This window comes from Canis lupus, chromosome 31 (assembly GCF_048164855.1).
Source record: "Canis lupus baileyi chromosome 31, mCanLup2.hap1, whole genome shotgun sequence".
Classification (NCBI taxonomy): domain Eukaryota; kingdom Metazoa; phylum Chordata; class Mammalia; order Carnivora; family Canidae; genus Canis; species Canis lupus.
In genome coordinates, this window is record NC_132868.1 from 28,153,502 (window position 1) to 28,169,013 (window position 15,512).

The window sequence follows — 15,512 nt, forward strand, 5'->3', positions numbered from 1 at the left end:
GTGCTCCAAAAAAAGCAGTTTAAGGCATGAAAAGTCAAGAACATTAAGCTTATTAAAGGCTTACTATTCCATTTTTCCCCTCCTCACAAATAATGCTCTATGTTAAAAATGAATCAAGTTTCTTGATTATGTTTAAATCCATTAATTGGGGTGAACTGTTAACTATGCTGAAACAATTTCAGAAAATGAAAAATCCCTCCAAGAATTCTATTACAAAATCAATGTCTTGTATGAGACCATAGGTAGAAATGAAATATTTAAGACCATCAGGTAGCCCTTGTATTCACAGATGTTATCATCCACAACTAGGATGTATTATAGGGTTAACTATTTTATGAAATCATTTAGCCTATTATAACCTTACTGGCTTACTTTGAGCCAGATCTATTTACTAAGAAACATGGATCATACAAAATACTGTCATGTTCAACTTCTGTTAATTTAAACCTTCTGTAAAAAAACAAGCTTTGTATGTAATCTGCCATTTGCTCAAGTTACAGTAATATGTAAAATATAGTTTAAGTAGTCTCTCTCAGTCCATATAGCTGGAAGAACAAAGGAAGGTCAAAATCTTGGGCTGGACAGGGAGAAAGCAGAAACAAAGATAGTGTCACCTGAACAGATCCAGTGGGTTAGAATAATAATATGTGTATACTGCAAGTACAGAACTTAAATTTCTTATTATACTGGTTCTAGATCAAAAAGCTCAAGGACAATCTAAAATAAGCCATTGGGTCATACTCAACTTTACATTTATATATATATTAATATACATTAATATATATATATTAAAATCCAAACAGCACACACACACACCCCATGTAAAACATTGCTTTAAGTTTTAATGTTTATTTCCCCAAGACAGCCTAGCCTGCATTCTACTTGGATAAATTTTACAAGCTAGTTTTCTGCTGCTTCTAGTTTTAAACTTTAACCATGTTTCTGATGACAAGGAATGCTGCAAAAATACTCTAGTTCAACAAAGAGTTATGATCACAAAATAATTTTTATCCATTCTACAGTGTTTCAGAATTACCAGTTGATTTTTAAACACAAAGTAGATATAGATGCTAATGGTGGCTAATCTGGTATGTTTCTTATAGCAAACTGTTGTTCATGCAACACTTGTGCTCAAAGGGGAAGGCACAGGATTTCCTACAATGAGCCACCTTATAAAGAGTTCTTTTTGTACAAATTAATTTATGTCACATTTAATTTAGTGTGCATAACCTCAAAACTGAGGTATTATTCCAATTTATAAAAACCACTTGCATAACTTTTATGCAAGTTTTAAAAATACAAAGTTTTCTCCCTAAAGTGGCTCAAAATAGATTGTTCATGGCTGCCTACATCTAAGATAAAAAGATTCTAAAACAATTGAACAGATTAGGCATATTATTAAAGGTGTTCAAACCATTACTTGATTTGTACATCTACTCAAACCTCTTCATCGGTCTTTATTCAGCAGTACATATGCACCAAATTCCATTTTAGAAGTTTCCATATCATTTTCATAGAAAACAAAGTTTGAAAACAAGTAACATTTAAACACAGCACGGTATTATTCTACCACAACTGAAACTTTTTTCTTCTTCTTCTTTACAGGACTCAACAAAATCTAAAAATGAACTATGCTGTAGATTTACCTCATGCAAAGATCTTTATGTTATCTCTGAAAATGAAAAGGATGGCTTTTTAAAGCACATTTTACTGTTTTATACTATTATGGCAACTTGTGTACTGCAACACAGTCTATTTTGAGGGAAATTTATGATTTTTTTCATGCAAAAATCTACACAAATTAGTTTTGATGATATGGAAAGCTTTTCATAGCATCAAACATTCATCTGGTGCAAATGCACAGGGAAACCTTCCTGAAAAGTTTTCTGACTTGAGAAGCAACTAAAAAGCCATACTAGGTAAAGTAAATAAAAACTAAAAAGAAAAAAAAAAAAAAAAAGGAGGGGGTTGGGTAGAGGGAAGAGGGGGAATAGAAAACACAGGCTGCAGAGTAAACCAATGTCTGCTGCTAAACCGGTCTTTGTTTTCATGTCCAGTGTACATTAACACTTAAGATCTCACTTTGATGATTTACTAGGTTTGTTATCAGCCCCCTGAAGGCGAATCAAGCTTGCATGCGTTCACATACAGCACCACAACCATACTCTCGTACACAGTCACTCCAGGACTAGGAGTCTGCTTCATGAGTGAAGAGCCCTAGATTTGAAAGATGAACCTGACTCCCTATCACTGAGCCAGACATTCATTCAACATTTGTCCACTCACACATTGCTTCATAGCAAGGCCTGGGCTCGTTTTCCTTTGACTTATATGGGCATCATATCCTCTTTTATGCTTACAAGGCTTGAAGATGACAGTACTGCACTTTCCCCTCAATTGATACAGAGTAAGTCAATGTTCCTTCTCAGGCACTGAAGATCTGTGACCTGTAGCCCTTTTTACTTTGAACAACCTAAATAAGCATTCATGTAAAGTTTTCGTTACATTTTGCCACTCATTCTCACTCGCACCCACTCGCCATCTTGACCTCATTTGGGCATTTTCTGTGATTCCAAATGAAATCTTCACATTTTCTTTCCCGATTTAATGCAGCAGCAGATCCCATGAGCCAAGCTTGATGGATCAAACCTTTTTATATATATGTATATATATATATATATCTCAGTGCTGCATTGTACCTAACTTCCACAACATCTTTCTAAAACTGGAACCCTTCTGTTGGTACGTTGGCAGATGAATTGAAACCAAATGTTCCACCTTGTATTGCCTCTGGAACAAGGCTAGGATCTTCATCAATCTAAGAAAAAATAAAAAGTAAGTAATAATTAGTTTTAAAGGTTACATAAATAACACTATAGAAATATTATTTCAAAAAAAAAAAAGTACAAAAGAAATGAGAGCCAATTGTCCTACCATCTCTTTAGAAAGCTGAAACCTTTTGTAAAGGCTTTGTCTTAAAGAACACTTGAAATGAGAGGGAACTTGAGAATATGCATGAAAGGTATCTTCCAAAAGAGTGAAATACAAGTAATAAATTGGAGATGGTCCTACATCTCACACTGAGAGGATACACATTATAATTTCCCTCTTACCTGGGCAAATAGATAAAAGTTGATGACATTAAAAAACTTAATGCTGTCATTTCTGGAGAGTAATTGTAATCTTTAGTTATGTTTTTAGTAGCAATTGGAGACAAATGACATTTGGGCTTAAAACAGTAAAATAATAGCTGTGCTATAATGAATAAATAATATTCTATATACCTTAAAGGTTCTTTTTTGAAATACCACAAAAATCACTGACCTACAGTATAGTTTATGCCAATCTTTTTTGATAATGTGGAAAAGTTTAGGGTGTGTATCAATTATTTTTTGTAAAGTTGAGAATCAGCAAAAAATCCACTGGTGGCTGGCTGTATCTATAATTTTCTAAGGAATAACTGCTTTTAGATTTACTTTTCCCAAGAAACAATACTAAAAATAAGTTAATACTTTAATTTCAACTACCATATACTGACAACATGAAGATATTTTTGTATGTTACACCTTACATTAATTAGTAACTTATCTTTCTTGACCATTTATTTTTTCCATATTATGTATCTTCAAATTTATTTTTGGTCACCTACTAAAAATAACAGTGACAGTATCTTCAAATATGGAGACCTATTATCAGAAAGGATTTATTATAGAATATACTAGTAGCACTGTTTTGTTTATAAATGTTATGCTATTAACAATATAAAATTTGAGAACTATAAAGACACCTAGTGAAAATAAAGCCTGACTTGTCAAGTGTCAAAAAAAAAAATCCTTATCATAACTCAATACCAAAACAAACAAAACAACAAAAAACCCAACCCAATTAAAAAAATGGGCAAAAGACCTGAACAGACATTTCTCCAAAAGATATATGAAAGGTGATTAGGTAAATAAAAAAACACTCACCACCACCAGTAATTAGGGCAATGCAAATTAAAACCACAATGAGGTATTACCTCATCTCTGTTAAAATTGCCATCATTAAAAAGATAAGAGTTAACACATGCTAGTGTGGACAAAGAGAAAAGGGAAATCATGTGCATTGTTAGCGGGTATGTAAATTAGTACAGCCACTTTAGAAAATAATATGGAGGAAACCTCAAAAAAATTACAAATAGAACTACCATATGATTATTCAGCAATTCCACATTTAGGAATATATATATATATATACATATTTAAAGATTTTATTCACTTATTCATGAGAGATAGAGAGAGAGAGAGAGAGAGGCAGAGACATAGGCAGAGGGAGAAACAGGCTCCATGCAGGCAGCCCGATGGGGGACTTGATCCTGGGACTCTAGGATCACGCCCTGGGGTAAAGGCAGGTGCTAAACCGCTGAGCCACGCAGGGATTCTCCACTTTTAGGAATATATTTCAAAGGAAATGAAAACACTAACTCGAAAAGACATCTCCACCCCTATGTTCACAGCAGTATAATTTACAATACCCAAAGCATGGAAATAGCCTAAATGTCCACTAACAGATGAATGGATAAAGAAAATGTGGTATACACACACAGGATAATATTATAAAGACTTAAAGGAAACCGCCCTGCGATTTGTAACAACATGTATAAACAGTGAGGGGGTTTAATGCTTAAGATGAATAAGTCAGAGAAAGACAAATAATGTCTGATCTAACTTGTATGTGGAATCTTAAAAAACCCAAAAAATAAGCTCATAGGAAAGATCAAACTGATGGTTACCATAGGTAGAGGGTGGAGGCAGAGGAAAGTGGAAGGTATTCAAAGGGTAAAAACTTCCATTTATAAGATTTAAAAAAATGATACTTTACAAGTAAACTTTTCAGCATTCCTAAAAAATAAAAAACACCTCATTCTATTTTTAACCTTTAATGGCAAAAAGTTTGTAAAAAACAAAAAAAATCCTTGTATTTTTTGCCCTTAAAACTAATACTACTACTTAACATCCTAGGGACTTTAAAATATTACAATATGGGATGCCTGGGTGGCTCAGTGGTTGAGTGTCTGCTTTTGGCTCAGGGTGTGACCCCGGTCCCGGGATCAAGTCCCACATCGGGCTTCCTGCAAGGAGCCTGCTTCTCCCTCTGCCTTTCTAGTCTAGTCTGTGCCTTTCTTTGTGTATCTCTCATGAATAATAAAATCTTAAAAAAAAACAAAAAATTAAATTTTACAATATTTATGTTTCTGAAAGTGACATTATTTTAATCCCATTCTAAAAATGTATGTCCTAGCTTATATTATTTCTAGACTTATGTTTATACAAAAAACTAAGAAAACTTTAAATACATCATCTGAAGAGAAGAACTGATCAATGATCTCATAGGCCAATTTGTAGATGTCTTCATTTTCATGATTCTGAAGTTGTTCAATTTTTTCCAGTCCTGCAAGAAATTTTATGAAGTGAAAACAATGGTAATATTTAAAACGTAAGAACAAAAAATTTACAATAACCTTGGGACCACATAATCCCAATTTTTGGCAAATCTATGACTTTTGGGACTCTATTCTAAAGATGAATCTTAAAAATAAAAAGGTTTAATGCACAAAGATATAGCATATTTATCTTAAAAGTTAACATCCTGAGTGTTTAAATGTATATAAATGTTTAAGCAAGCAATGGGACACCTCTCTATTCAGCAGAATATTATATAACCAATGTTTATAAGGAATAATATGGATTATTTTTGTTTGTTATTAAGTTAAAAGCAGATTCTTTCTACTTTCTAGCTAGCCTCTGCCAGGTTTTTCTAATGAGCATGTATAAAAATAATGAAAATACTGGCGGTTAATATATATGAATGTTAAGACATCTGTTAAGTATTATGGAAAATGATCAAGATCAAAGCATTTCAGGGGAAAGAGGAATTGTTCCTATAAACATAAGTTTATTAAATCACAGGCAGAAACATTAAAAAGAATATATAAACATAACTGATTTGCAAATTACATCTTGTTTCGTTTTATAGGACTAATAATTTTAAGGCTTCTGAAGTAAAGTGAAACTGCCCTTTCATGAGTGTTCTTCCTTTATCTATTCCTTACATGGAGAAGTTGCTTTGCGCTCATTTCTCACTCTACACATTCAACTTAGTGGGCCCACACTTTCAGTATTTAGACAGGGGTGCCTGGCTGGCTTGGTACTTAGTGGAGCATGCAACTCTTAATCTCGGGATTGTGGGTTTGAGCCCCATGATGAGTCTGGGGATTGCTTAAAAATAAAATCTTAAACAAAAGAATTAAGCCACTATAATAGGGTGAGGACTTTTTTCTGAGCTTCAGAAGCATAAAATTAAAATGCCTGCGTGATAATTCCACCAGATATTTCATGGGTATGTAATGCTCAAAATGTCCAAACATAATTTATTACTTGCCTTTCTTCAATTAAACTATTTATTCTACTGTATTCTTACTTGATGATAATAAACAACTTGAAATCTGAGAGAAAGCCTAATAAGTTCCCCTTAATACTCTATCATCAAATCTGTTCAAAAACCTGTAAGACTATCCATTCCTTGAATCCTGTCATCATTTATTGTGGCCCCTTATCACTATATACTTTCCTAACTGGTTCCTGCCTCTTTCTCCAATGGTCCCATTTCCCTGATATCCTTGCTCCATTTAAACATACCAATCCCTCAGATAAAATCTTTAAATGATTTGTAATACCCTGAGGCAGAATTCATTGGGAGTGTTTATAAGATACAGATTCTTGGCCTTACCTGCAGTGATGAAGGCAAGGCTCAGATCTGTATTTTAATATATAAAAATTACATTTTTAATAATTAAAATGTTTACATGGGAAAAAACAGTAAAAACTTTTAAAGTATATTAACTATTTACTGGTACTCAACTTCCTAATTAGGTTCTCTATTCTCCATCTCCTATTCCTAACTTGATAGTTATGAATTATTTTCTGTTGCTCTATTTGTTACTTCAGTAACTTTAAAAATACTTCTTTCTTTCAAGCCTCTGAACTCCTCCATTAAGCAAATTGAAGATATGGTCCTCCTACTCTTAAGTTACTTCTCCTTTCATTTACTTCTCCACATCTGTCAGAAATCCTTTCCTTTTATGCTTATCCAGGTTGGTAACATTTACATTTTGTTCCACAGCTACAATTGAAACTACCATGTTCTATCTACATGGTTAATTCTAAAAGCTGAAAGTTAAGACATGCTATTTACATTCTGGGTGGCCCTGGCACAGAATCAGATTTGGGAACTATGGCCTTACAGAATAAAGAATCTGCTGTGCTACAAAGCTTGTAAGACGGCAGGGGCCTGGTTACTGGCTGTATCTCCAGCCTCATCTTTAGGCAGTGTCTACCCCATACTTTGTGATTCAGCAACACTGAACTACTTATAATTTGCTGAATGCTAGATCTCACCTCAGACTTTGCTCATGGTGTCTCTGCCTGGAACACCTTTCATCCCTTTTTACTTTATTAATCCTTATTCATCTCTCAAAATCCAGCTCAGGTGTCACTTCCTGCTTCTTCCAGGATGGATAAGGTATTTCATTTTGTTGTACATTTCTATTAGGGTAATTAGCACATTAAATCAGTTCATATTTATCTCCATGACTAGACTACATGCCTTGAGGGCAAGGACTGTGTCTTGTTTACCACTGTTTTCCCAGTACCTTAGCACAGTGCCTGTTTCAAATACAGGGCAGCAATTCAGTTACCTAAGCATATGCAAGAAGCTGAGCAGGACTGTACATATAGAATATAGTATTTACTTTATTCTGTTACTTGATAATCTAAGAAAAATACAGAGGTGCTACATTAGTCAGAAAATAAAAAGTAGTTACAAAAAGAACATTAAAACTGTGAAATAATAGCTTGTAATACACTTGCCTCCACATTCTTCTATAAGATTGGCTATGGTTTCCGCCTCATCTTCAGCCATTTTTAATATATTACTTAGTCCATCAAGTACTACTTGCACAACCTGTGCATCTTTTACAGTCAGCAAGTTGCAAAAAGGTGGAATAACATTTTGCTGGATTAGATAGGCCACCTGAAGAATAAAAACACCATGATATAATAAACATCAGTGAACTGTGCGCACCATATGATCACACTGAAATAATTTTGACTTTAAAGTTTTGAGTATAGAAACATGACCTCATTTTTCACGTTATGTTAGACTACATTAGATAATTTTATTATTTTCTTGTTAGATTATTTTACTATGAGATTCCTTCCTTTAATGTAATGTTTACTTTTCTTGAACTTCGGAAAAAACAAGTGATAATGAAGGAATCACTTAACCTCATGCAAAACATCTGCCATAAGGAATACTTTCTTCAAAGATGCTTTCCTCCCCTTTAAGATTAAGAAATTATGACATCTGTAGAGGCTGGATGATAAGGGAACCATTTTTTAAGGGAACCATTTTTTTAAGGGAACCATTGTTCAACATAATAGTATCCAATGTGAGAATGCTGTATCATTTAGAATCCTCAAATACCTGGCTACTTTCAATTCACTATTCAACTGGTTCTATAATATTTTCATAATATTTTTCTTTCATTTTTATATTTTGTTATATTGTCATTTCCATGTACTATATATTTATATTCTGCTCTCTATTCATATTTAAGTGGATTCATTGCTCACCATCAGTCTATAGCTTATTTGTGACAATTATCAGCTTATTGTTTATTAGCTCTAAATTCACTCTTTTTACCTTATCTGTGAAATTTACCTGGAATCTTTTATTTATTTTTATTTTTTTTAAGATTTTATTTATTTATCCGTGAGTGACAGAGAGAGAGAGAGAGAGAGAGAGAGAGAGAGAGGGAGGGAGAGAGAGGGGCAGAGACACAGGCAGAGGGAGAAGCAGGCTCCATGCAGGGAGCTTGACGCGGAACTCGATCCCAGGACCCCAGGATCAGGCCCTGGGCTGAAGGTGGCGCTAAACCACTGAGCCACCAGGGCTGCTCTAGTTCCAGCCTTTTGGTTTACATTAGTTCCTTGCTTTGTTTGCTGCTGGTAAATTTTTGTTGTTTATGTTCATTTGTTATGAGAATCTGTGATGTTGTTTCATTCTATTAAGCTAAAAAGTCCTGTTTTTTTCCCTAATACTGTTAAAAACCAAATATATTTTGACTACATATGTTTTGATCTTACCATGGATTAGAAAATTTTTGTAGGCCAAGATGGTATAAAGAGAACACTTCTCATCTATGAAATGTAACCTAAGAAGTCAAGGTAACACTTTTATATGGGGGGGCGGGGCGGGAATCACAGAATGCCTATTATCTTGCTATTATTTTAAATTATGATTTAACTGAAATCTAAATCTTAGAATTTAGAATTTTTATGTATGTTATTTTACCAGTTCTGAGAAATAAGTAAGAGTTGAACTTACTTGATCTTTCCTCCCACTAATTGTTAAGTTACTTATGGCCCAAGCAGCTTCTTTCTGGGTGCCAAAATCCCCCTGTAAAAGCAAAGAATACAAATTGCAACACAGTGTAAACAGGGGAAAAAATGCTGTCTGAAATGATTTTCAACTGCTTATTTTCCCAAGTTTTTTCTAACCTTTCTATGTGCATACATAATTTTTTACTTAAGGAAGGTTTCTGAATTCAATTTACCCTAAACAAATGTAGACTCCCCTTTGCAAACTCTCCTGGCAACAAAGTGACTTGGTATTACTGTTCAATTAAATCAGATTAAATGAAGTCAGTGATAAAATAAAAGTAGTCCAAAACCCAAAAAGGGGGTGGGGGAAGGAGAATGTACACTTCACTTTAATCAAAGAAATGTAACCTTTTAAATACAAAGTTTTAAAAATGTCCACCATTAATAAGATGATATAATAAAAACATCACCCTCCTATATTACCTTTCAAATATAAACTGAAAAAGTACACTTAAAATCATTTAAAATCATATATGATTTAGTAATTTATTTAGTAATACATTTAATAATCATGAGGTTCTCAAAGTAATATTTAATAATCATATGAGGTTCTCAAATAATCATATGAGAATCTTTAAGAATTTACCAAGAAAATAATTTAAAACAAAGTAATATTTTCTTTCCTTCTAGATATTATCGTAGTACTACATACTAGTCAAAAAGTAAAAGCAAGTAGAATTCTCAGCAGTGGAATAAATGACTAATTATGATGAATCTGCTGAATGGAATAATAACCAGTTGTTAAATACAAATTAGACTAGTAACCTGGGAAAATGCTTATAATTAAGAAAAAACTTATATGAGGAATAAAAATCAATATTGCAGTGTGATATCTATTTTTATATATCAGACTGATACAATGTAAATATCTATCAGTGAGACTGGCAGGATTGTAAAATGGTACAATCCTTATGGAGGGAGATGGTATTATACGGCTAAATTTACATAAAGTCTATCTGCACATCCAATAATCCCAAATATAAACTGGTAAAATATTGAAAATATGCACCTTGAAAATAAGGTGCATATTTTTTTTTACTTGGAGACCATATAGTGCTTTATATAAACAAAAACCCTAAACAAACAAAAAATACTAAAGTAATTCCCCCATATAATAAATAACCCAACTGTGTATCAAGTTGGTGACTTAACCACACATACAAAAATTATGTATTACTATCCTCAAAGAAATCTTAAAAGTGGAGTAGTCATATTTAATGGCAATGTCAGCTTGCTATTTTGATAAATTTTGTATCTCAATATATATTGTAATCTTTTTAGAAAGATTTCCAGCATAAAAGATGAAAATATAAAATCTAAGAGAATATAAAAAGTTTATCCTAAATACCCAGTAGTATCTGACAGTTTCTTTTCACTCATGATTTTTTAAATTAATTATTTTTCATGATTTGTTTCTTACGAATTTTCATGTTCATGAAATTACTATATATTTTCTTTTTTTTTTTTTTTTTTTTTTTAAAGTAGGCTCCATGCCCAATGTTGGGCTTAAGCTCATGACCCTGAGGATCAAAAGTCACATGCTCTACTGACCAAGCCAGTCAGGTACCCCTATTTTCTATTTTCTAAAAACAAAGAAAACCATACACATTATCACCCATTTTGTTCACTCAGACCTAGAAACAGTGACAACCTTGTAGCAATCATCTTTCTTAGGACCTGAACTATAATTATAATTCTTAAATACCATCTGCTACCTAAAAAGGACATCATAGAGTATAGGTCAGAAAATAGAGAAAATATGCTTAAGAATTGTGTCATATTCAACAAGTAGGAAGTTCTGAAAAACTATTGGGGTGATGTAAAAAAGACACAGACACTAAGTTTAAGAGATTCCCATTTGTTAGGGACAATCTGAGTGTTAGAAAAAATAACTACAATGGACTAAAACTTATAATAAAAAATACACAAAATCCATAATTTCCTAATGACTTTAAAAACTCCACCCTAGTATTCTTTTGAGGTTGCTAGGGAACCATGTTATTCTAAAAACAGAGATAATGGAACACCTGGGTGGCTCAGTCTATTAAACATATGACTTTTCATCTCAGCTCAGGTCTTGGTATCAGGGTTGTGAGTTCAAGCCCCATGTGGAGCCTACTTAAAACACACACACACATACCCCAAAACAACAAAAAACCACTACATGATAATGAGAATTTATCTTGCCTTTTTTATATGAACCATATTTCAGAGTAAACCAATAGCTGATAACGAAAAAAACTTTTCACTGAAAAATCAGTTAATAACATAAAGAATGACAGAAGGGCACTGAGGTGGGCACTTGACGGGATGAGCACTGGGTGTTATTTTATATGTTGGCAAATTGAACACCAATAAAAAATAAATTTATTAAAAAAAAAAATCACACACACACCAAAAAAAAAGAATGACAGAATCAGAAAGTCAGCATTTTGCAGTTCCTGGTAAAATAAGGGATCCATTCAATGATCGCTAATGACTACCTGAAAACTAGTAGGCAAAGACTGATGGATAGGTTTATTTTTTTTAATATTTTATTTTAATTTTTATTTATCTATGATAGTCACACACACACACACACACACACACACACACACACACAGAGGCAGAGACATAGGCAGAAGGAGAAGCAGGCTCCATGCACCGGGAGCCCGACGTGGGATTCGATCCCGGGTCTCCAGGATCGCGCCCTGGGCCAAAGGCAGGTGCCAAACCGCTGCGCCACCCAGGGATCCCGATGGATAGGTTTATAACAATCAATTGATGTAGGCTCATAATACCTGAGAGCTCATTCTTCAATCTGTACAGGACAGATGTAGGACATCTGGAGATACAGGACAAACAGTATGTATCTTCTGATGTGAATCATCAGGAAATGTAGAGTAGTGTATTAAAAGCCTTGCTTAAAAAATTGAACCAGATCTACCAGTTTACAGGAAACTTAGTCTTTATTACCAGTTTGTAGAAAACATGGAGGGAAAGAAGACAAAGGTTTTATCTTCTCTTTAATGACAGGTCACCATTCAGAAAAACCCCTCTTTCTGCGATTGTGACATTTTATTTTTATTTTTTTTAAAAATATTTATTTATTCATGAAAGACACAGAGAGAGAGAGAGAGAGAGAGGGAGAGACACAGGCAGAGGGAGAAGCAGGCTCCATGCAGGGAGCCTGATGTAAGACTCGATCCCGGGACTCCAGGATCACGCCCTGGGCCAAAGGCAGGCGCTAAACCACTGAGCCTCCCAGGGATTCCCCCAATTGTGACATTTTAAATGGTCTCTTTCCCAAATGTTAATGTAAGCATAAGAGATGATACAGCATACGATTAAATAGCACACTTACTTGCTATCTGATTTTGGGCAATTTACTTGTCTATACCACAGTTTCTTTACCTGTCACAGGGGATAATTCTTAACCTCATGGAATTGCAGTATTATATGAAGTAATATACGTAGAATGATGAGAGCAATATATAAGCATTTATAATCAGCAGTATATGATCTTGAATATTATCATCATTAGTAATGTTTTTTAAAAACAATAATGTCTTTTTTTTAAAAGATTTTATTTATTTATTCATGAGCGACACATAGAGAGAGAGAGAGAGAGAGAGAGAGAGATGCAAAGACACAGGCAGAGGGAGAAGCAGGCTCCATGCAGGGAGCCTGACGTGGGACTCGATCCCGAGTCTCCAGGATCACACTCTGGGCTACAGGCAGCGCTAAACCGCTGCACCATATAATGTATTATAATAATGTATTATTAATGCCCTAATAAGTATTTTTAATAAATACCAAGAAAATGGTAGTATTAGTAAAGGAATGATACCGAAGAAGAGTCAGGAGTTCCTGAATGTATTTTTAATAAATACCAGGAAAATGGTAGTATTAGTAAAGGAATGATACCGAAGAAGAGTCAGGAGTTCCTGAAAAGAAATGTGTTTTTATATTTAAAAACTGCTATTTTTAAAGTTTTTACTTTAATATTACTTTACCATACTATACATGCTACTGTATAGATTCTAATTAAACAGAGGCATATATTCACATAATTTGTTAAAATTTAAATCCTTTTCCTCTTACTCAGATACATATAAGATGTTTTCTTACCTTATCCAAAAGATGTATTATCATTGGTACAAGATTGGCATCAATTACTGCTTGAACCTGCTGCTGATTTCCTGCGGTGATGTTAGAGAGGAACCACACTGCTTCCTGCAGAACAAGACCCCTTCAATATTTCTCATTAAAATTTAAAATCTGCATCTGAACTAAATTCACTACATTTGTTACAATGTCCAAATGCTTTTTTATTATGGAATGAGTTCCAAAATAAAAATTTCAGGAATCTCAACTCATCTACCCTCCCCATCTTCCACATTTTCTTTGAACAAATTGTTAACGGCCCTAATTCAAGTCATAATGAGCTGACCCTTCTGAAGAATTCTTGAAAGCAATGTTTCCAAACAGAAGACTCAAAAGAAGTTTGTCTAAACAAAATACTAAGGTATCCATGAGCTCCAATACAGATACAAATCCTAAAACTACTGTAAATGAGATTCAGCCTCCCCCTCACATAATGTGCTTTTTTCTCTATTCTACTGTGACCAAGAATGCTAGCCAAATTGGCAAATCTCAATTATCCATAATAATGGAGACGTGAAAATTGAAACAGTGGTTTTATAAGTATACTTATTTGTATGTCATTCACTGCACCATTTTTCTTAAGAGCTAACATAGAACCAGATGTTTGATTGCTTCATTGGTCTACCTTAATGATCTTTTTATGATACCCTTTACATTTTAGTGGTGCTTGCTGCTTCTGCCAAGATAATGGTAGTCAAGTGTTTCACAAGCTTCACTGATAATAAATGCACACTGAGACCAGTTAGCACAAAATAAGACAAAATATGTACCTCATATCCTATGTAGGTTATCACTGTAATTTACCAGACATAATAAATTTATAATATTAATCAATACAAAGGGAAACATTTTCTCTAAAAAAATTAGTAAACAAATTTTATTCCCAAAGCTATTAGTATTAGCTAGTATGAAGTGGGCTCTTTTGGATCAGATCACAGGACCATGTTTAATGAACCTGTTAGAGATTTTAGGGTGCTAGGCTACTTAGGTGAGCTGTTCTTGGGTTATAATCATCGGCAACGTTGTAATCAACAACCCGTGTATTTCTACAACAGCCTCAGATGCACTCCAATATCAGCATCACCAGTCAGTGCCCCCTTCAATAGCCTCCATGAGCACACAAACACAAACACACACACATTCTATTAAGTATCTATAAAATATTAAGCTTAATTACTTAACTCACATGTTAAAATTTTCCAATCACACAACACTCAACACCCAATTATCTCTATTTCATCATTTCCAAGAGAGCCAAAATTGCAATGTTTACAACTAGTTTTATATACAGAAAATCATATAAATCCATGTTTAAAAGAACAGAGTATTCTAAATGATGATTTATCTTAAAAATCATTATAGACACTTATGAATCTTAAATTTTACAAATGAAAACTGCTGATATTTTGTGTGTTATTACCTAGTATTTAAAAATACTTACTTTATTAATTTTCTCTTTGGGATGTGTCAGAAGTGCTGGGAAGTGTGAAAGAGCATCACAGTTCAAAACTACTTGTGTTTGCTCATCAGTTCCAGTAACAATGTTGCCCACAGCTCGAAGTGCAGCAGTCTGAAACAAAGATTTAATAAGATGTTGTTCTATTATGAAAGATACACTCTTTTATTCATGCCAACCTACTCTTTTTTACCAAGCTGTGTCTGATACTGAACAGAGAAGTGAATAGGAAAGGCTTATGGAGCTAATATTATTGTAGAAAATAGTCAATAAACAAATAAGGATAATTTTAGATAGTAATTTGGGCCATAAAGACAATAAGACACTACTTCAGATTTTTGATTCAGTGTTTCAATAAATTACAAACCAAAACAGTGTTCTGAAGTTTTTCTTGCTTAGTATGACATTTATGAATTTGAGTTATCAAT

General features: G+C 33.6%; 1 protein-coding gene and 1 non-coding gene across 4 annotated transcripts in view; both read right to left on the reverse strand.

Annotated features, from left to right (window-relative positions):
* KPNA4 (karyopherin subunit alpha 4) overlaps positions 1-15,512 on the reverse strand; it is a 62,480-nt gene that overhangs the window by 620 nt on the left and 46,348 nt on the right. For 2 of the 3 annotated variants that reach the window (XM_072807915.1, XM_072807917.1), the window contains 6 exons: positions 15,070-15,198; positions 13,593-13,697; positions 9,427-9,498; positions 7,908-8,070; positions 5,336-5,430; positions 823-2,818 (listed from right to left, as the gene is read on the reverse strand). In XM_072807915.1, coding sequence (XP_072664016.1) covers positions 2,720-2,818; positions 5,336-5,430; positions 7,908-8,070; positions 9,427-9,498; positions 13,593-13,697; positions 15,070-15,198 — 663 coding nt within the window. In that variant the 3' untranslated portion in view covers positions 823-2,719. Of the gene's footprint in view, positions 1-822; positions 2,819-5,335; positions 5,431-7,907; positions 8,071-9,426; positions 9,499-13,592; positions 13,698-15,069; positions 15,199-15,512 lie in introns of those variants that run through there. The other variant, XM_072807916.1, reaches the window with a different exon arrangement.
* Positions 14,551-14,876, reverse strand: LOC140622522 (small Cajal body-specific RNA 7). The gene has a single exon (XR_012022279.1).